Source organism: Pollachius pollachius, assembly GCF_949987615.1.
Source record: "Pollachius pollachius genome assembly, chromosome: 3".
NCBI classification, from domain to species: Eukaryota; Metazoa; Chordata; class Actinopteri; order Gadiformes; family Gadidae; genus Pollachius; species Pollachius pollachius.
Genome location: NC_136936.1, coordinates 37,836,980 through 37,858,426, shown reverse-complemented (window position 1 = coordinate 37,858,426; position 21,447 = coordinate 37,836,980). Strand labels below are relative to the sequence as shown.

The 21,447-nt window shown below is 46.7% G+C and overlaps 2 protein-coding genes across 4 annotated transcripts; one reads left to right on the top strand and one right to left on the bottom strand.

The window, feature by feature from the left end:
- Nucleotides 1-24: 24 nt before the first annotated feature.
- tmem30c (transmembrane protein 30C) lies at nucleotides 25-3,366 on the top strand. 3 transcript variants are annotated; one of them, XM_079732995.1, is made up of 8 exons: nucleotides 25-122; nucleotides 298-703; nucleotides 989-1,105; nucleotides 1,220-1,327; nucleotides 1,777-1,867; nucleotides 2,141-2,293; nucleotides 2,433-2,645; nucleotides 3,002-3,366. In XM_079732995.1, the coding sequence occupies exons 2-8, from the start codon at nucleotides 506-508 to the stop codon at nucleotides 3,187-3,189; spliced, it is 1,068 nt and encodes a 355-aa protein (XP_079589121.1). In that variant the 5' UTR covers nucleotides 25-122; nucleotides 298-505; the 3' UTR covers nucleotides 3,190-3,366. The 3 variants fall into 3 exon arrangements, with proteins under 3 accessions (XP_079589121.1, XP_079589120.1, XP_079589122.1); XM_079732996.1 differs by having other exon boundaries at nucleotides 63-122; nucleotides 287-703; XM_079732994.1 differs by having other exon boundaries at nucleotides 57-703.
- Nucleotides 3,367-3,794: 428 nt separating this feature from the next.
- dcbld2 (discoidin, CUB and LCCL domain containing 2) lies at nucleotides 3,795-20,343 on the bottom strand. The gene is made up of 15 exons (XM_079733531.1): nucleotides 19,947-20,343; nucleotides 18,838-19,062; nucleotides 18,279-18,416; nucleotides 15,353-15,404; nucleotides 15,178-15,250; nucleotides 10,837-10,970; nucleotides 10,003-10,043; nucleotides 9,620-9,817; nucleotides 8,628-8,752; nucleotides 7,987-8,155; nucleotides 7,624-7,761; nucleotides 6,772-6,865; nucleotides 6,597-6,646; nucleotides 6,349-6,480; nucleotides 3,795-5,935 (listed from the first exon to the last, which is right to left on the bottom strand). Exons 1-15 carry the CDS (start codon nucleotides 20,050-20,052, stop codon nucleotides 5,493-5,495), a joined length of 2,118 nt encoding a protein of 705 aa, XP_079589657.1. The 5' UTR covers nucleotides 20,053-20,343; the 3' UTR covers nucleotides 3,795-5,492.
- Nucleotides 20,344-21,447: the final 1,104 nt, after the last annotated feature.

Sequence of the window (21,447 nt, the reverse complement as noted above, 5' to 3'; positions counted from 1 at the left end):
GAGATCACAAGGCTACCCGCCCACTAGTAAGTCCCATTGGACCGAACAACCTGTAAACAAAAGCAGATCGAACGCATGAAAAACGGGAGGATTTCTGGAAACTATGTTGTACCGTTTCAAGGGTGAGGGATGATCTTTTGTTTGCTATTTGTTTTTCTTGGCCTGTTAACCGACAGATATTGTTTTGCTGAAACGTGACTGTGGCTGAAGTGTAAAGCCAAACGGGGCGGCGAGGTGGAGATTAAAATGAGGAAGTAATATTATTGCTTTGGTTAATGTGTAACAGCCGGCCAACAGTTTGTTTCAAAGGTCTGTCCCCACAATGCAAGGCCTGCTGGGAAAATCTCTTGGCAGAGTTCACTGGAGTTATAGTGAGTGAAAACACTGGGTGAGGCACCGCTGCTGAAACACAGAACCGGAACGAGTCGTAGAGAGAAGGTTGTCCTGTTTGCTCTGTGATCCTTCTCCTCCTCCTCCTATCGGCCCACCGCTGGGACCCCCTCTCATGGGTAAAGAGGCGGCCAAAACCGGGCCTCTGGCTCATAGGCCAGACAACTCGGCCTTCATGCAGCAGCGTCTCCCGGCCTGGTCCCCCATGCTAACGACTAGCACAGTCCTGCCCTTCATGTACTGCATGGCTGTGCTGTGCCTTGTGGTGGGAGTGTCTTTGCTCATCACCGTACAGGGCACACAGGAAATTAAGGTGCGTGTTTTTTTTCTTGAGGTTTGTTGCAAGAAACAGGCCACTTGTTATATGAGTTGACACCAAGAGATGGGGTCATAATGAAAATATGTATTGAATTTGAGAACATTATTAGAAGACATGTAGGAAACATTGAATGACGCTACAAGGTGTATGGGTCATGATCTGATAAAATAAGAGGATGCAATAAAAAGGAGGGATCGAAGGAGATTGTGGTCTTGATCGCAATAAGATCAACAGTATTGTTATAGTAGTTACACTACCTATTTTCCCTCCCTTTCTTAGTTGGACTATACAGAGGCCGGGACGTGTAACAACTGCTTTCAATTACTTAAAAATGTCTCCAATGCGGGAAAGTCCTGCCCATGCCAAGTGGTGTTTACTCTTGAACACGAATTTAAGGTAAAGATCCCAACCCAAATGTTGGATCTATATCCACGCATTATACCTATATCTTTAGATGATTTCAAATGAAGGATGCTGATCTTGACTGATGGGTGTCTGTGTTCCGTCCAGGGTGATGTTTTCTTCTACTACGGGCTCCAGAACTTCCACCAGAACCTCCGCAAGTACATGGACTCCCGGGATGATGCACAGATGGTTGGCAGAAAGCTAAATCTCAAGGTTTGGCTCGTTCGTGTTTTAAAGCTTCACTTTAGTTTGACAGTTTTCTCACTACCGCTATGCATTCTGCCATTCACTTTGTCCTGGTGGACTTTGCCAGGAATTTGAATCCTCCTTTCATTTAGCTTCTTTGATTCTTTATACATTTGGGAAAATCGTGTCCTTTGGGTCATATCGTGTCCACTATATAGATAGCATGTGTTTTCTAGAAGTAGAGGTGTGCATAAAGGTAATATAGAATGTTTATCCAGCATTATCTTCTCAAGTTTTCTATTTACAGTCTCTTAAAGGGCCATACGGAAGTCAAATTTCGGCAAACTTTTGTGAGGTTTCTTCATAAAACCAGAGTTGTGGGCGGGACACAGCTTTTCAATGACCCAATTTGGAGGACCTGTAAACCTTTGCGGTTGCCAAGCAATGTTGTCCCATTAACCTCTTCCTTCCTCTAGAACCCGAGCTCATACTGTGAGCCATATATAAGGGATGAAAAGGGCGTTCCCATTGCTCCCTGTGGTGCTGTAGCCAACAGCATGTTCAACGGTAAACAGAGATGTCCTAACTTATCTCCCACTTATTTTGGACACCCTACACAATCTTTAACTGCCTCATCACACACACCTTCTTTCTGGGCTCGCCCTTAATCACAGATAGTCTCAAACGGCTTCACAGGCCCACGTTATATGACACACCCTACCCTTAAGCTTTTGCAAGCGCTAAAGGAAAAATTCCCCATAATTATCAAGGGAGAAATTATGTCGGGGAAGAACAAAGAAGAATTGAGCTGACGCGTTTGTTGTTTCCGTAACATTCCAGACTCCTTCGCTCTGCAGTACTACGGTCAACCCGGCGAAGCTATCAATACCGTCCCTCTGTACAGGAAGGGAATCGCCTGGTACACCGACGAGAACGTCAAGTTCCGCAACCCGCACAGGAACCAGAGCCAGACACTGGCCCAGGTGTTTGAAGGTAAAGGAAAACATCTTCCTCCTGGATACCAGGGTGTATGTCTTCTTGTTTGCTATCGGAGCAGAATGATCTGACCTCATCCATTCGTCGTTCCCGACTGCACATGCGGTACTTTGAATCCCGACATACCAACCCGCAGGCACAACCCGTCCCCCATACTGGCAGAAGCCTGTGTACCGGCTGGATCCACTGGATGCCACCAACAACGGCTTCATCAACGAGGACCTGATCGTGTGGATGCGGGAGGCGGCCTTCCCCAACTTCAAGAAGCTCTATGGGGTCCTGGTACGAACCCAGGAGCCCTTCACCAACGGACTGCCTGCTGGGAAGTACAGCATCAACATCGTCTACAGTATCCGTTCAGCGGTTCGGTTCACGAGAGGGGCCTCTGTCAGGCTGTTTGATTCAAATACAATTGAAATGGAGGGCAGAAATGTTATCTGTAGATAAGGATGTAGTAGTGAGGTTGGCAAAAAAAAAAAAGGCCTATCCAACAGAAAATGAGGTACCCTTTTTGTGTCGGTCCGCTCTCTGTTTCCATGTGAAACAGTATTGGCCTACACTGCCTAATTCTTTTTTTCCTTGCACTGCTTGTAACCCCAGAGTCTTAGACATCTCACACTAAAAAATAAGCTATTTTAAGGCCAGGTATGTATTTAGGTTACTTCTGTAATATATTTATCTGGTTTTCCTTAACCTTTGTGTCAGACTTCCCCGTACAGTACTTCAAGGGCAGAAAGCAGGTGGTGCTGTCTACGGTGACGTGGTTCGGAGGCCAGAACCATTTCCTGCCCATTGCTTACCTGGTGACCAGCGGCCTGGTGCTCATCATAGCGATCTTTCTCACTGTCATCTGGTGGAAGTTTGGCAAGGATGCTAAGAAAATGAACGAATGAGGGCACTTTTCTGTAAAACTTTTATAAAGTGTCAATGTTTACACTTCAGCACTTGAATGTCAATCGCTGAGATAGTTTTGTTTGTTTAATGTTGGGAGTGGAGTGACACTGGAAATCAAACAAGTTTGTCAGATTTAGGACCTTTTTAATCTATTTTTACCAATTGTATGCTATTGCCTGAGACAGCTTTTATACCCAATAAATTGGTGGTAAATATCTTACACCATAAATTAAATCCATGACTCCATTTGTGACATTCATATAAGCATTCGTTTTTTTGCAGCAAATAAACTGCAAAGGATTACCAAAATACAATCATTTAAATGGATATCAATTTGACCAGTAGGTGACAGTGTTACGTTTCAGTTACAATTTGCACCATTTATTTTGGATTTTTTTTTTTGTCAGAATTGCATTTTGACCATATGAAATTGAAAAGGAATAGCTGGATGCCGCAAAATATTCATAATTTGTTTGAAGCTTTGTAATTGGTGTATGTTATAAAAAAAAACATGAGTGGAGATCCCAAATCGCCCCCATTGTAATTGGATAGTTTGAGAAGACGAAAGACGTCGCACTTTTAGAAACTCTTTATTTCTCTATGTACAATGAGTGAGAATCACAGAAACAACCAACCCATTACAGTGAGCTCCATACGGCATGAACGCCCGGCATCTAGAACTAACCAAAGCAAAACGGATAGGGAGCGCTAGCCGTGAAATACAAAACTTATATACGACAGCGCATTTCTGTCTCTAAACGTAGAACACCAGCCTCCTCCTTCGCCCTTACAAACTCCATCTCCCAGAATCCCCGGCTACGAGGGGCTTTGAAGAAGAGTACTGCCGGCACTTATGGATACCTTGTTTAGACAATGAATAGTCCTATTCTCTAACTGCAAGCCGCATTCCGTCTAAAAACAACATCGAGGGACCCACATTCAGATACAGAAACACATTTTGATTTACACGGATACAGTCATCTCATTATATAGACATACGTCATGCTCGGACGCACACAAGGCGATCACTAGGAACAATATAATCATCTAAACGAAAAGTATCAGCCAATGCCTCTTTTGGTCTCTCCCCTTTGCCTTGGTTTTGGTACCCGACTAGCTAGCTGATCACACAATAGTGTTTATTTAATTTTCTTCATCTATATTAACTGTTCTAAACCGCACTAATAAGACTTTTTATGCTTGGGGGGGGGAAATAAACTATTATAAAACAAAGTCAACATTTGGTCTTAAACAGAAGAAGCATTTCCTCTTCTGGGGCAGCTCCTCTAGATTGACCCTTGGGTTCCCTCTTCTCCAAGTCCACACAGAGCCTACATCAGTTCTGGCAGTATATATCAATGAACATTGAAGCTTCGGCAACAGTGCAACCAATAGGTCTGATTTGGAGTAAGCGGTTGGGTCGTAGTGGTTGGGTCGATTTGTTTTTAGGAAAAAAAAGTGAGTTTCCCCATCAGCAGGATGATGAAAGAATAATAAATAATCATTCAAAAATGTGAGATTTGCAGAAAATGGGAATTTCACAAACTGATGCAAGGTTAGGGCGTTCTTAAAGAGAGACGACGTCTCGAAAAATAGTACCGTTCATATTTCTTTTTTCAGATGGTCAAAGGTCTGAGATAACCTACACAGAGGGATCCCCCCTTTGATACAAAGGTTCTGTTGGGAGAGTAAAGAAATCCCTTGAATTGATGTAATGAATATGTAATTCATAATGACTGTCAGAAAGACCAAGTTCAGTACCTGATAAAAAGAAAAAAAAAACGATTGCAGAAATCACAGTTTAACAAAACACGAGAAAGAAAACGTGTACTAAATCACAGAAAGGGGGACCAAGTCTCGCTCGTTCATTAGTAGTCAGCTCCTCCCGGCACCCCTGTGTCCGCCCCTCTCACGTCTGAGACAAACACATTCATCTTTGAGGTTTCAGTGATCGGACTGTTATGGCACAAGGCGAGCACACTGCGGCCATGTAAAGACAGGTAGACAAAAGACACACACACACACACACACACACACACACACACACACACACACACACACACACACACACACACACACACACACACACACACACACACACACACACACACACACACACACACACGGTCAAATACCCCGCCACCCATGCCCCATCCCCAAACAAATCTTTTTGGTCAAGGGCTCATCAAATGTGCACGTCACTTTTACAGTTCAACCAGCCCCCCGCCTCCTCGTCCAACAGCAAGGGCTCTGGGGGGCGGGGCCTATTTGAAGCGCTATCTGAAACGCAGTGAGTGCCACCTCAGCACTGCCCCGTGGTTTTGTGGCTGCCGTTCTGCGGCACCTGATAGGTCAGCTCCTCGGCGGGCGTGGCCTGTCCGTTGGCACTCTTGGGCGTGTCGTAGGCCGAGCGGCCGCCGTGCTTGCCGCTGTCCGTCTTGGTGAGCATCAGGTGGGGGCCGCCCCCGCCCATGAAGCTGGACACGGCGGCGGCGGCCGCCTGGTGGTTGGCGGCGGCGGCGCTGGCGGCGATGTGGCAGGCCTTGTCGATCACGATGGGCGTGGCGTACTCCGAGCCCGAGGCCGGGAGGGGCTCGGCGTAGGCGTGGTATACGTCCGGCGGGATGGGCGCGTCGTACAGCTCGGGGCCACCGTAGCCCGGGCTGGTGGGCGACTCCTCGGGCTTGAAGGTGGAGCGGGCACCCAGCGAGGTCACCGCGCCCGTCACCAGCGGCTGGGCGTACTCTGAGGTGGATGTAGAAACACAATGAGGTTCAATCACCCACTCTGGCACGCGGACCACACGCCCTCTGCACCATTGTTTGGCCTATCAATTACGCCTGTGCTAAGCGCCTTTCTCTGACACATTTTTCTCCTCCAGTTAAAGTTTTAACATGTCCGACTTTGGGTGCCAAAATATCCAGCGACGATGAGGAGCTGATTTCGGAAATGAAGAGGTAATACTTGATAAGAAATGAAAGCCCTCGCAAGAGCTCGGCCGATCCTCCTGTTAAAACAGTGGAGAGAGATTGACAAAGCAATCTGCCAAGGCGTCTTTAAAGCGCCCGCATCTGTTGCTCCACTGTTCTGTGTCGTCTGCTGGGGGTAGAGGGGTTGGGGGGGTCAACCGGGGTTGGGGGGGTCAACCGGGGTCTAACCTGCAGGTTCGGCGTGGAGCCTCGGGGCGATGACCCTCCCTCGCAGCCGGCTCAGGTCGCTGCTGTAGCGCACCGAGTCATCCCTCTCCGCCATCTTGGATGGCAGCAGCTGTTTCATGCTCTTCCACCAGTCTAATGGGGAAGAGGAGGGGGGGGTTAGACAGAGATTGATTTGCCACATCAGACTCACAACCTGGGCAAACTTCTACCTGAATAAAATACAGGAAACATCTTAGTATTTGTCATACCTGTGCGATCCCAATGAGGAAGGTCATATGTTTCCTCCGTGCTCCCCTTCCTACAAAAGAAGGACAAACGATGCAAAGAGGTCACGTTAGGTTTTGTTTGACTTGTGTCCAGCGAACACCGCTACTTAAGGCCCTCATTGTATTGCACTAGAATGAAAAGGAAGGGGAAAGTAACCTGTTCTTCCAGTGCCACGCACAAACCACGGTCAGGATCAGTGCCGTCAAGGCCATGACCAACACTGGCACCAGCACAGCAATGAGCGCCATGTCTGGGAACATTGAGAAACACACTCAATGACGGGAGAGGGAACAGCCGTAAAGAAGACGTCACATGCTTAAAGGGATATGGACAGGCTAATTCTATGGCTTTCTTAATGCTGCAATTCACTATGTTTGAGAAAAACAAAAACAATGTGTAGTATTCACTGATGTCAATTGTCTTTTTGCCAAATGATGAGCCTAATGGAGATCACGTGGATTCAGGCAGGTGGAGGTCACCTTCTGAACGGAACAGGAACAACAAACTAACAGTCTGGCGGAATGGCAGCATGGCAAAACTAACATGTAAAGGTATGATAAAATACATTAATTCATATGCTGCAGCGTGATGTGTGACAGCAATAAGATAGGCTTTCTGTTGTCCAGATCATGTTTTCTCCTTGTGTGAGAGATACTTATCGTCCGGTTTGAAATTCTGTCGTGGAGGACAGCAGAAAGTTCAAAGTTTAACTTTGGACGGCAATGCCATCTGCCCTAACTGTCGCCCATATCTTCTGCCCGCCTCGCCTAGTTTACCATCCTGCTCTCATCCAATGAAATGATGTCCAATTTGCAGTCCGTTGCCTGCCTGAATCCATGTGAACGCAGCATAAAGCAAAACCAAAAAGGTCCCGTTTCAAACAAAGCACAAATGGGTTTTTGCTTAGCTAGCTTCCTACTGACCTGACAATTAAAAACCATTATTTTGCATCTGCCCCGACACGGCTGTGCGCCCATCTCCCGAGACCGCTGGCGGTCTCTCGCTCACCTTTGCTGGTGTGCGGCGGCATGGTGGTGTTCCGGATGTCGGGGGTGTGGGTGTGACCGTACTGTGGCGGTGTGTTGGTGACCGCGGGGGGGCGATCAGAAGGTTCAACAGGACGCATATCACGACTCCTCGGCCTCGCTGTACATAAGAGGACAACCAAGGTTAGCGCATTCATTTTGAGATATACTCCAGAATGTAATGTACAACTCCCCCCCCCCCCACACACACCCAGGGATCTAGATTGTATGTTACAGAGCCGAACAGATCGCAGACCGGGCGTCTCTTGTCTGATGAACCCTAGCCTGATTCATGTTGAGCTGCGCACGCACGCCGTTTGGCTTAAAGTGATTCCAAAAGGTTTACCGCTGAGCATCCATCCCTCACCCATGGGAAGCGGGCAGCCCAGCAGCTCCAGCTTGAGGTTGATCCTGTTGTGCCACTGGGTGGGGTTTATCCTCACGTAGCGCGCCTCGATCGGGGGGATGAAATTATTCCTCACTTCGTGCATGTAGTTGGTGTTGCCTTGGAAAATCTGCAAGGAAACAAAGTTGATAGTGATATTCTAATAGTCATACTAACTGAAAACACATTATATCGGAAAGATTCAGAATTTCTTATCAAGTAGGCCTATTAATAACGATACAGATTCTGAAATAATCGGGCCGTCACTAGCAAACTGTGGCGCGGTAGCTTCATCCCCGTAACTTCCAGCCGCAAAATCGATACGCATTCATTATGGATGCCCTGGTGTCCTGAGTTGTCTATCATAGCACTTAGGTCTAACCGCCAGCATCAAGACAGTTCCCATTTCCTGCCATAAACATGCCTCAGTCAATAACCTGTTACCATGGAAACAATCTGAGTGCTCTGCCCCGCCCCGCCAGTCCCCCCTTAAGTGACATTTTTTGTCCATTTACACTAATTTGAAAGGAAGAAAAAACAGCACATGTGCACACAGACACACTGACACACACTAGGATATGGATTTTCGCCTCGTGGAGCACCTTGTCTTGGGTGGAGTCGCCTTCCCGGTGGGCGAGCCACTTCTGCCCGTCGAGGCTGTAGAGCACGCGGTACGCCGACACGTACCAGGTGTACCCCCTCAGCGTGGACCCCGTGGTGGTGATCCCTGCAACGTCAGGGGGGGGGGGGGGGGGGGGGGGGGGGGGTTGAGACATAGCAGGCGTGTGAGACCATCCTGATCTCTGAGTTGACGTAATGTTCATCTCTGCAGGTCAGTCTGGCCTCGATCCCATTGAAAGCCCTTTCCAAAAAAATCCTAAATGTCCAGACCAATCAGTGGGAGGGAGTTTCAGTTCTTGGCGAATCAAAAGCGCGGTCTGCTGAATTAAAAACAAAATGGCTGCGCCCGAGGAAAGTGCAGCAATCTGTGGAGCGTCAAAACAGTAACGGCCAAAATAGACTAAATAGGATTTTGCTTTTATTCAGCAAGAGCAAAGACAGGCCGAGTTCATATTTATGACAAATAAAGCTTGTGAAACCCTAGGGTGAACATCAGGATGGCCTCACAGGACTAGAAACACAGTAGCGTCTATGTTAGTGGAGGCTAGCTGCTAATGGCTAAGCCGTGCAGGGAGGGTGCCTGGCAACACAGAATTGCTGGTTTGGGCAAAGAGAAAGAGGCTTGGTGTCCACTAGCAAGATATTCAACACCGCTCACTAGAACTCACAATAGGCAGGACTATTCTTTTGTTACAGAGGAGCCGGAACTATAGGCCTACATTCATCATCCCACTATGAAACGCACAATAGGTAATCCCAAAGGGCTACCGAAGAAAATATATTGAAAAACGAATTCCAATGACACACTCATGATGTCAGGGAGAAACCAAGGCTATGTTTCTTCAGAAGCCCTGGAGGAACTCAAATATGACCAGCTGACCTCAACTCCTGGCTACGTCAAGGTGATCAAACAAAACGTCAGTGCGCATCAACTCATGCGTGTGGGGCGTGTGTTTGTGTGCGTGTGGTTCACCTGTGATCCTCTTTTCCTTCTTCAGGTCCACCTGCAGCCACTGCGCCTGGTCGAGCTCGGCCGGGGCCCAGGGGAGTCCCGAGGTCTTGAGGCGGGCGCCAGACGCCGCCCACACGCCCTGCCAATCCCACGTGGAGGAGGCCGACAGCTGGCCGTCGGCCACGCCCCAAGACTCCAGCCCCAGAGTGCCGTAGCAACCTAGCAGCACATATAGGGGGGGTAAGCGTCGATACTCGAGTGGTACGTGAGAGACACAATGATGTGCATGTAACAATACGCACACACACACGCACGCACGCACACACGCGTACACACACACACACACACACACACAGACACACACGCACACGCACGCGCACACACGCGGACAGAGGCAGGCTCACCGCTGGTTTTGAAGGTGAACAGGCTGTTGGACAAGGACCCCCTGTGGAGAGACGTGGATATTGTTTAGACAGCTCCAGTCATCAAGGCGAGATGGCTTGAGATTAAGGAACACAGGAAAAACTAGTTTGGCATTCAAAAGGGTCTTTAAAGAAAGGGTTGGGCAATCAGAGTTGAGGCTGAAACATGCTTCTGCAGAGATCTTCAGAAAAACACTTAACACGTGTAGCTGTGCTCACCTCGAATAATCACGTCACTCAGTCAGAGCAAGTTGCAGCGATAGCTTTATTTATTTTTTTCATCTATCATGCAGTCACTCGTATCTGATCCCACAACAACTGATTGCTCGAGTAACAAAGGGTTTACGTAATGGAACTGGTGATTTGCGGGAGAGACAAGTCTGGGCTCATCTGTATTTCAATGTGTACGACCAAAATACCAATACAAAAGAAGATTGTCTTTCTCTCTAAGAGAAGGGGATGAGGGGAATCAGAGACAAAGAGAACTAGAAATACCCAGAGAAAAAGAGAGACAGACAGAGAGCGTCAGAGAGACACAGAGAGAAATACTCGGACTGAGAGAGAAACGGACGGACAGACAGACACAAAGAGAGAGAAACAGAAGAAAGACAGAGAGAGACGGACAGGCAAACAGACACAGAAAGAGAGACAGAGAGGGAGAAACAGACACAAGAGAGAAAAACGGACAGACAGACAGACAGAAAAAGAAAGAGAGAGAGACAGACGGCCAGACAGACAATTGCAGACAGAGACAGACGGACAGACAGACAGAGCGCATAACGGTTATATCGTTTGCATGGCCGGCACTGCGCTCACCCGGTGGAGGTGACGTTGTTGGCCAGCGTGCCCTCGTAGTGGGGGATGCCCTTGCTGCTGACCACGCTGATCCTGCCACCCATCACATTGGACACCACGCCGGCATGCACGGCCGCCGCACACAGCGGGGACGACTGCAGGAGAGGGAGACACGCACTGGGTTACCCCTCTGCTGACCTCCCCTCTTTAAACTGGAGATGGGTCAGAGTTGGGCTTGTTGGTTGCAACACAAAATGGTTGCATATAAGGAGACTGGCTTGATTGTAAACGCACAGGTGAGACGAAAGAAAACTAAAATGGAGGTATCTCGACCACACGAATAATGTTGAGTCTGTAAATAGATATTGCATTTCCAAGTCAGACGCCTTCACTCAAAAAGATCAGGGTTTCTAAATTTTGATTGCATTGTGCAACACCAGGCAAACGTCTCCCATCGTGTGGAGGTGTACTAAAATACTTGTTCCAACACGGTTCTTCGACAAAGCAAATGCACCCGTGATTATCCAACAACATATATTTATGCTCTGCTTTCTGGATCTTGGTGAAGGTTGTTAAGAGAGTGAGCACCGCAACCAAACGGATCAGACACCATGTGTCATACTGCACCAATCGTCAGTTGACCCTGACCTTGTTTATCGGCCCTCGCCATGAGGCTATTGTATGACAAACCACTGCGATAGCGGTAAGAATACTTCAACAAGCCGTATACTGGCTGCAGTATCCTGCAGAAAAGCGAAAACTTTTCCAGGGTTTCACAACATCATGGTTTTCCTCCTCATCCCCAAAGAGAGCAGCGCTCTCCCCAGCCTCCAGACCGAGGCAGATAAAGGCAGATGAGTCAGCGTTAGGTCACCTCCCCTGCAGGGGGAAACCGGGCCGAAAGGCGCTGGGAATGATTCACCGCGGGCCGCATTCCAAACCAAACCCGCTGCCCTGATCGCAGCGGAGGAATGGACAATGCCCGGTTCTCCTCTTTCGACCGCTAGCTACTTCCCAGGAACAGCTGCTAGTGGGAAATGTGGTTGCCTTTCCTTTTTTTCTCCTTTTACTGGAAAGGACCCACACTGGGATTAACAGCTGACACATACTGTGGGGGAAAACATTTAGCGGCCCATGCCGTGAGACAAGCACAGTGTGTGTGTGTGTGTGCGCCTTTTGACATGCGTGTACAGCGACGAATGACGAGCGTTCAGGCTTTTGCCTCTTAAGCATCCCGAAGCACACACGCACACACCACATCCAAAAGGCACACCACAGCAAACCTCTAAAACACAAACACCCAGTGCTGCTCCAAAACCGCCGCACCCATTCAGAGAACACAGGGAAATCTGCACTCTCTTGTCTGTGTATGTGTGCATTTGTCTGAACACTCTCTCTCTCCCTCCCCACACATACGCAAGCACACAAAAGGACAAGTGGAATGCAAGAAAGAAGGGATCGGAGTCGAGAAAGCTTTGAGACAGAAGGCAGACAAAGTGCACAGCGGGGTCTGGGTGAGGCGGTATCAGTCTGGATCTGTGTGATAGATGCTGGCCCAATCGCCAGCCTTCCTCGCAGACCGCAATACACTTAGGACAACGTAGCAGGGGTAAACAGAGAGAGAGAGCTCTTGCTCCTCTTAACACCAACGCTATCTCCTTTATATTTATTACAAAGCAAACATGCCTCTGTGAATGCCTCTGTGAGTGTGGCACGGTGCGTTTCCACTGCTCGACGTGGATCAGGGCGGTGCCTATTATGGATAAACGTATGCTAGACATGTAGACCGACACTGTCAATGAAAGTGTTTGCCTACAGTATTACAACAAGAACGCATTCCGCTCACATGCACACGCTACAGTTTCTCTGTGCCTGTCCAAGTATGTGTGCATGCATATACATGGTGGTTGCACCAAAAACACATTCTAGGATACTCACACACAGCGGTCCGGTCAGCACCCTCTTACAGCTGGACTGGATTAGAGGCGCCGTGTCTTTGGCCAAACAATTAGCTCACCTCCCCCACACCTTGTGAACCCGCCCCGCCCCTGTGCCCCAGGGGCTCCTCCCCCCCACCCCCCCCCCCCCATTGAACACACCCCACTCCTCTCACAACCCTCCCGTCAATAATACCCCCTCCCCCCCGTCCCCATTCCAACCGCCCTCCCTCCCTCCCTCCCTCCCTCCCATCGGCACTAAAAGATCTGAACATGAGGTCATCAGCAAGAGACTATGCGCCCATGACCTCACGCACCGCAGAGGGGGAGCGGGGGATGGGGATGTGTGGTCATCAGTTGGGGACACACACGCACACCATGAGGAGGGCCCCTCTTCATGGTGTTTCTAAGATCAAGAGAGAGAGGGGAAAAGAACCATGTGGCACAGTTTCAAAAGAGGTAGGCCTTTGTAAGGCCCCTCAATCTGTACCGTATCTCCCTCCGATTTTTTAAAGACTTTGGCAGTCTCTCTGGATATAAAATCAATTGGTCCAAATCAGCCTTGCTTCCGTTGACTGAAGCTATGTGCAATTCCAAAGAGATTTCTGGGATCCCCTTTGTGAAACAGCTCCGTTATATAGGTATTCAAATACATTCTTCAGTTAATATGACAACTAAAAACAATTTTAATTCTATTTTTAGAGCTGTGCAATCAGATTTGGAGAGATGGATTAAAATACCAACCTCTATTCAGTCGCGATTTTCTATAATTAAAATGAATGTTCCCCCTCGGATAAACTTCTTCAGTTCTATGATTCCTCTGCCACCTCCATTGGGATAGGCTGAATTCACTGTTAATTAAATTCATTTGGAAAGGCAAACGCTCTCGAATTAAATGTTCCACGTTACAAAGGGGAAAATGTGAGGGTGGCCAAATCTCCTTAATTTCAAATTTTATTTTTGGGCTTTTGCCCTTCGCCCCCTGCACTCTTGGTTGAATAGTGATATTTCTGTCTCCTGGCGCCCGATAGAGGAGAAATTAGTGTTCCCACATAGACTGCAAGATGTAGTACATTGGAATATTCCTCTCAAACTCTGTAACCTTAAATTTGGGCCAATAATATCACATTTCATTTCAGTCTGGCGCCTGGTGAGCAAGCACACCAAGAGCAACACAAAAATTCATCAGCATTTTCCTTTATTTCATAACTATGACTTACTACTGGAAGGTCGGTCTGTCTCAATTCCTTACTGGTCTGATAGAGGGATCCATATAGTTTCTGATATTACAAAAGATTCCAGTCTTCGCTCATTTCAGGACATTCAGCATCAGTTCAATTTACCAACGTCGTCCATTTTCTTCTATTTGCAGTTGCGTTCTGCCTTAAATGCCTTAAAAATCCCCCTTGGGACAATACATTGTATATATTCTTGTATTGGTACGCAAGGTCTGGTCTCGAAATTATATTTATTGTTAATAAAGGCAACATTCAAACCTATGCCAATTGACAATATATGGAGAAAAGACTTATCAATAATTCCTTCTGTTATAAATTGGCCTAGAGTCTGGTCCAATATTTTAATCTCTTCAAGAAACCCTAATCATCAGATGATACATTATAATTTTGTCTGGAGATCATATTGTACACCCCGGAAATTATTCCTGATAAAAGCCAAACAATCGCCGAATTGCACTTTGCGCCCAGGGTATTCCGGGCACTTTTATTCAAATGATTTGGGAATGTCCCGAGGTCTTCAAATTTTGGAAATGTGTATCTTCTTGTCTTTCAGTAATCATGGAATATATTGTACCTTTCTCTCCATTGGTTTTCCTTTTGAACGATGATTCTCTTTTAAGGTTTTCTTTTCAACAAAGGCGGGTGTGGCTGGCCGGTCTAACGGCAGCATAAAAATTTTTTGCATTACTTTGGAAGGCCCCGTAGTCTCTTCAGAGGCATCAATGGCTGCTTGGATTTTTGGAAATTCTCAATATGGAACAATCAGTTGGAAGAACACATGGTGCAAAACCAAAGAACTTGGATATTTTAGCTGATTCCGCAGAAAGTGTTCAATTATTACTTTAACGTATTATTTGTCTGCAAGTCCTGTGGGTGGGAGGGGTGGGGGTGTAGGTCTGTCTCATTGTTTGTTGTTGTTTGTATGTTATAAACCAATAAACATTTATCAAAAAAAATAGAGGTAGGCCAACAAGCATGCCACAGCAACACAAACACTAATCCAAAACGCAGGGACAAACTGGTACTGCAGGGCGGAGGGGAGCTACACTGTGTTCAACTATGTGTCCCCTGAGTGCTTCATACTTTGATAAGCAAAGGCGGCTCAAGTACAACGTATCAACAAATATCCATATATACAACACACACACACACACACATACACAGACAGATAAACGGCTCATGCTCACTTCTCTGTAGCCATTTGGTATGGTCCCAGAAACCTCCTCGAAAGAGTTCAAACAGCCAGCCGGACAGTATTTGCTAAAAAAAGGAAAAAAGAAGAAATTCAAGTTTTAGTCTCTTGCTGTTGTCAAACCGTGACGCTGAATACATTAGACAGACTTGCAGGTCTGAAGAGTTTACCTGTACTCTGCCTCAGTGAAATCTGTTCCTTTGTCCAGGCAGGTGATCAGATCTGCAAAAGCAAACAAAGAAAATGTATTGTCAGCATTGCCCTCCCCGACCAGTTCATTATCACTATGGATTGATATCGAAGACATTGACAAACCCAATCTCCCTCCATGTATTCCATATGTGAAGCAAGGTGGCATCATGATCAAATACATTTTCCACAGTCACATGAGCAGAGGAAAGTAATCCCTGTTATCACTGTAACCTAAAAAAAATGTAACCACAAGGGTGATGAAACACACCATATATGGGCAGGGTTAGGGTTGACAGGATGAGGTGAGTTGCTGGAAAAAAAAAAATCACTGGCGGTGGGGGAGGTCACCACACAATTCATGACAACCAATTCATCCCTGCTAGCCAACCGATGAGTCAGAGTCTAGACCCCCCAGCCCCCCACGATGACCATCATTCATGGCGGTGAGTGATGCCAATGATTTACTTAACCGGCAAACTTGTGTCCACCCACGCGCATCCCTTTGTGCAGCCTTGTGTGTCATGGTAACGCATCCGTACGCAAACAATGGATCATCTCCTGTTGACAGGCATGTTTGTCCATCGTTGTGGGGTCCAGGAATCAAAACCAAATAGTTTCCCTCCCGTTTACAGATAAGCAGCTGACCACAATACAAACTGAAGGCCACAATTGTACGGTGTAAACAATATAATCCTTGTATCATGACACAACTGTGCAACAATTAAGCACATATACTTTATATATATATATACACTCATACTTCATGAGTATTCCATGGTGTACATTGTCAATGGATGCTTACCACCAGCAAAGCACTTGTACATCATTAAAACACCTGGATGGTTTCAGATAAAAGTATATATTTTACCCAACGTTTTTCAATGTAGGAAGTCCCGCCCATAATTAAATACAGTATAACCTAGGCTGGTAGATCACGCCACTAAAGCTAAAACAAATCAAATGGTTTCAGAAAAACCAGACCACTTTACGGTTATGCGGCAGTATCAAAGAATGCCGGATATCCTAGACCTTTCTCAGTCTCTCAGTCTCCTGTTACAGTATCAATATGCTATATTGATATGCATTGCCCTTTCAGAAAGTAGAGGCTGGAAAAAAGGATCCAATATCACTCGGGCCAACTGACAGGCTTATGTGATATCTTATCAGTGAGAAATTGACTTGCTGGCTCCCTGGTTTCATGGGGGAAGGGATGTATTCCGGTATATCCCTCTGTTCTGCCACTGCTAACTTAATTCGGACAGTAGCCCTTAGCTCTTCATTTTTTTACCAAACCATTTTAAGATCCTGTATCTAGAAGCATCTGTCTGCTATTTGTTCCGTCGTATGCACTCACTGTAGCAAATAACCACACTAAACACAAAGAGTGAGCGTGATTCCCAAGCAACAACAGGAGCAAGCACACGCACGCACACACACACACACACACACACACGTGGAGAGTGCAACCTGACAAGAAACAGACACAGAGAGACAGAAAATAACAAGTGCTTCTGTAAAGTTACATCCTCATGCAATGATTCTCTCCCCTCGTTCTCATTGCAGCCTCTTCTGGGAGCATTTAAAGCAGTAGCTATCTAGCTACCTTCATTGTGCATCGAACACACACACAAGTCTGCCACCATTAACGGACACATTAACAGAAATAGATACACTCGGTCCCACTACCACCACCACCACCTACAAACACACAAACAGTCTATCAATACAAAACTAGGACACTGACAACTTCACAGCTTTCTTTCAACCAATCCTTTTTCTGTTGGTGTTCACTTTGTAAACACTTTGAGGTGAGCAAACCCTACATCATAAACACTCCCACTCTGCCTTTTCCACTTGGCTCCTGGTTCCATGGCCGCTGGACCACAGTCCCCCGTCCCCCCGTCGAACCCTCTAATCTGAAATTCTTTCAGAACTTACAGGGACCACAGATGCTGGGAGCTGGCGGAAAACATGTTCTGTTTCCGGCCCTGTTCTTCACAACAGAACCTCACACAAAACCACGGTCAAGGTGATAAATCTTTTCCCACGATTCGTTCAAAGTGTCCCGACATTGTGATTTGTTCAGCTACCAAAATTATCCAGAAAGAAAAAAAAAATATTTATGGGTAGGCTATAAAAATAAATGAATATAAATATATATTTTATTATAAGGATAAATGTAGACACACTGTCGGCCATATTGTAGTTCTAAAGTACTCCATTAGTGTTGCTGGTTTGATCCCCAGCTGCTACTCTCTAAAGTGCTGAGTTCTGGCTTCTTCTGGCTCCGGTCAAGCTGGTCAAGCATGGTTGTAAATGTGTGTGTAAATAAGTTAATGCATAAAGTGCAGCCTGAAGTGGGCCTGGCGGCTAGAAAAGTGCTCCATAAATTCTGTCCATATTGAGCATCTTGACGATTTGCTAGTTGATAATGTATAAACCCACCCCCCCCCCCCCCCCCCCCCCCCCCTCCAGACACCAACAGGTGAGTGAATACACCAGAAAGAAGTTACAAAAGCGTTAAGCTTTAAGAGTTTCAGGCAAAAACAATATACACCTTGTGGTGTGTGGGCTATTTTTAAGAAGACTCGCGTGAGATGCTGGCTCAACCGCCCTCTCACCGTCTCACCATCTCACCCACACACACACACACACACGTCATCGGACAAGTGTGACCCCTCATAAAAACACCACTTCAATCCAGTCCACGGACCACCTACCTCTTTAATAGCATCAGTAACATAGAAAATGACCCAGAAGCCCCACAGGTGGAACCCCTACCTGTGTGTTCTGTGGTGCAGTAGGACAGGTAGAACCCTTACCTGTGTGTTCTGTGGTGCAGTAGGACAGGTAGAACCCTTACCTGTGTGTTCTGTGGTGCAGTAGGACAGGTAGAACCCCTACCTGCGTGTTCTGTGGTGGAATAGGACAGGTAGAACCCCCTCCTGGCCAGGTGGTTCCCACTCATGAACTGCACCGTGACCTTGTTCCCCACGGAGTCGTTCAGCCGGTCCAACCCCAGGCCCAGGCCGCAGTACTTCACTGTCGGCCCCGGCAACGGGAACCACGGCAACATCGGATAGAGAGGGACGACAGAGAGGGACATGGGGAGACATGTTCAGATTGGTCAGCTAGACACACTCTCCAGGGATACGCAGGATACTCCAGGGGGTGGGGTTCAACCTCTAATGACTTCCTGCACGCGTCCAATAGCAGGACGCCCGGAAAATGCATTAACCTGATTTCACTGTCAATTCCTATGACTTCAAGTGTCTGATAAATACCTCAACAATCCATGTTAAAATGTGCTATTGAAAAGTGTATTATCATCGTTATTATTTGGACGACTATTCATGAACTTAACCCTATAGCAAAATGCATTAACAGTGCACTGACTCTCCCTATGAATGCTAGCCTCAAACACCCAGTCACGCATCAGACTCTGTGCCCCAGCCCCTCTCACCGATCTCGCTGCGCCCGGGTCCGACACCGTCATACAGGCGGAGGTAGTTCACTTGGCAGTTGGTCTCCCCTATGTCCAGCTCGGCGAAGCGGAAGTGGACCCTGTGGCCTCGGGGTACGCTGATCTCCCACTCGCACACCGTGTTGTTGGGGTACGTCCAGGGGTAGCCCAGAGACGACAGGGTCCCGCTGCTGGGGCCCAGGACGCTAGGGCCACAGCCATCCCCTGGAGGACGGGACAAAAGCACCCTTTTTTTTTTTCAGGCAGATAACGGTGGATGAAGGGGCACCCACCGTGCAGAAGGATGACCTTTGAGGTAAAACACATGTAGACCTGTAGGCTCACTAGTAAGCTAAGCTAAAATGCACCTTTAAAAGTAAAAGCATAACCCCATGTCGTTGAATAAATCCTGAAAGACTAATTGTGTCTATGGATGTGATTATTGGGGAGCCAAAAGTCCAAAATGCTGTTTTGACTCAAAGGATCCAGTTTATGAAGGACAATTCTCTAAGAAACCGTGCACAGTGTGTATGACATATGTATGAGCCTCTTATTGCAATTCATGAACTAGCTTTTAATGAAATTGATCCGTGGTTGACAGTACAAAAAAAGGCTGATCAATTATTTTCTGGGCTGCCCTGGGCCAGCACCCTCAGAGATGACATTCAGCAGTCATGCTTCAAGCTGCTAAGTGGATCCTTGGTCCCCGATGTTATGTAAGTGTGTGTGTGTGCGCGTGTGTGCGTGTGTGTGTGTTTGTGTGTGTGTGTGTCCTCACAAACACCTCCCATCGAAAACATAAATATTAAAACATTGCCTACTTCCAGTTATTTGCATAGATTTGGGAGCTGCACGAAACCATTTAAATAACGTTAACACCATTATCCCATTTTGGCTAAAAATGGTACTGAATAAGCAACATGTGGGGCAAGAAAATCGCTCAAAAACTGGCACACAACATCTCAACAACTGTGAGTGACGTTACATACACATGCAATGCAATTCACACTCAAAAGTGGTTTATGGGGATTTGGGGTGGGGGGGTGCTTCTTCAATAATATCTACCAAGTGGGGCTTTAAAAGAATCCGCGCCGTTGACTCGAACCCACCTTTCTGTGTGCGACTGCCTCTCGGGGTGAGGACGATGAGGATCGACAGGACGAGAACCCGGGCCCCTATGTTCGGTCCCCTGCCCACCATTACCGCTCTGTCCATAGCAGTCTGCAGTCTGAATGCATACTGCTCGCTTCGGGACCGGCTAGACCGCTTAGTTAGAGTTGCATCAAGAAATACATGAGAAGAAATCACAGTCCATGAAACCCAAAAAGTGGAATAAGCGTCTTCCTTCCGCGATCGTCTCTGGTTTCACCGCTCGCAAAAACAATCCCGACTTGGTTAGCTTCGCCGTGTTCTCCTCTCACTATCGAACAACTGTAGCTACAAACACACACACACACACAACCACACACTCTCTCTCTCTCTCTCTGTCTCTCACACACACACACACACACATACACGCACACACACATCCAAGCTGTGAAACGACTTCCTGCACTTCCGCTCCTCCTCCCACACTGCAGTTGGAATTCCGAGGCCCCCAAGTGGTCCGATAGTCCATGTGTCTTCTGGATGAGAAACCGAATTAGTGGAGCAGAGTGTATTACTGCATTTCACCCGCCAGCTCTCCCATATGCGGCAAGTAGTCTGTATTTAATTGATTACAAGCAGTCTGACGTGGGGATCGATTGCCCAAAATCATTTTGGGCATGGGCACACAGCATTATGAATGAATACACCTTGTGTAGCCTATTTATTTCAGACCTACTTGTGAGCCTATATAAACTATTGATATACCGAACATCATAAAAACAAATACCAAAAATACCATATCCAATTTCTATAACTTTTAAGGCTTGGGATAATGATTAAAATATATAAATAAAGCCTGGTGTCCCATATGTAGGCCTATGGCGACACATGGCATGGCCCCCTGGATTAAAAACTAATTTTGCACATAAATAATTGGATGTAAGTAAAGTTTAGTCACCATAATCGGATCACTGTAAATAACTGTATTGGTATAGTGGTCTCTCGGGATTTTTGACAAGGACGTTATCAACTGAATTTCTACTGAGGACATTCCCACACAGGGACCCATGCACTTAGTCAACACATTTCGATGTTTTGAAAGAAGTTACCAATGGTAATGTGAAAACAAAAGGCGTTCTGCCTTAAGTCTGAGTAATGTGCTTGATGATTCAGTTTTATGCCAGATTGATGGGTCAACGAAAGTGTTTCCATGAATGCACTTGTGCGTTGGTGTGCGTTTTTTCTGACCGAGCTCATGACCTCAGATGTTATTGTTGGGTGTGGGTTTGATGTCCAGCGCCCTGGCCAAATTTGTTTTATTGTAGGGCTACTTATGCACTCTCATTTCCTAACCATATAATCATGCAATGTTTGTGACACTATAACATTAGAGTATCATATTAACATAACATTTTCATGGAAAGAGTATTGCACTAAATACGTCTGTAGCACTTCATGTAGTGATTTAATTGTCTACAGTTTTTTCCCAGAGCAGAACTACACATTGTGGAATGTCATAGG

Excerpts from the sequence above, each read along its gene's own strand:
- tmem30c (XM_079732995.1), top strand. The coding sequence starts at position 506 with ATGGGTAAAGAGGCGGCCAAAACCGGGCCTCTGGCTCATAGGCCAGAC. Across the intron at positions 1,328-1,776 it reads GCAGAAAGCTAAATCTCAAG|AACCCGAGCTCATACTGTGA; the intron begins GTTTGGCTCGTT and ends TCCTTCCTCTAG. Across the intron at positions 1,868-2,140 it reads AGCCAACAGCATGTTCAACG|ACTCCTTCGCTCTGCAGTAC; the intron begins GTAAACAGAGAT and ends GTAACATTCCAG.
- dcbld2 (XM_079733531.1), bottom strand. The coding sequence starts at position 20,052 with ATGGACAGAGCGGTAATGGTGGGCAGGGGACCGAACATAGGGGCCCGG. Across the intron at positions 9,818-10,002 it reads GTTCACCTTCAAAACCAGCG|GTTGCTACGGCACTCTGGGG; the intron begins GTGAGCCTGCCT and ends ATGTGCTGCTAG. Across the intron at positions 5,936-6,348 it reads GCTCCACGCCGAACCTGCAG|AGTACGCCCAGCCGCTGGTG; the intron begins GTTAGACCCCGG and ends CATCCACCTCAG.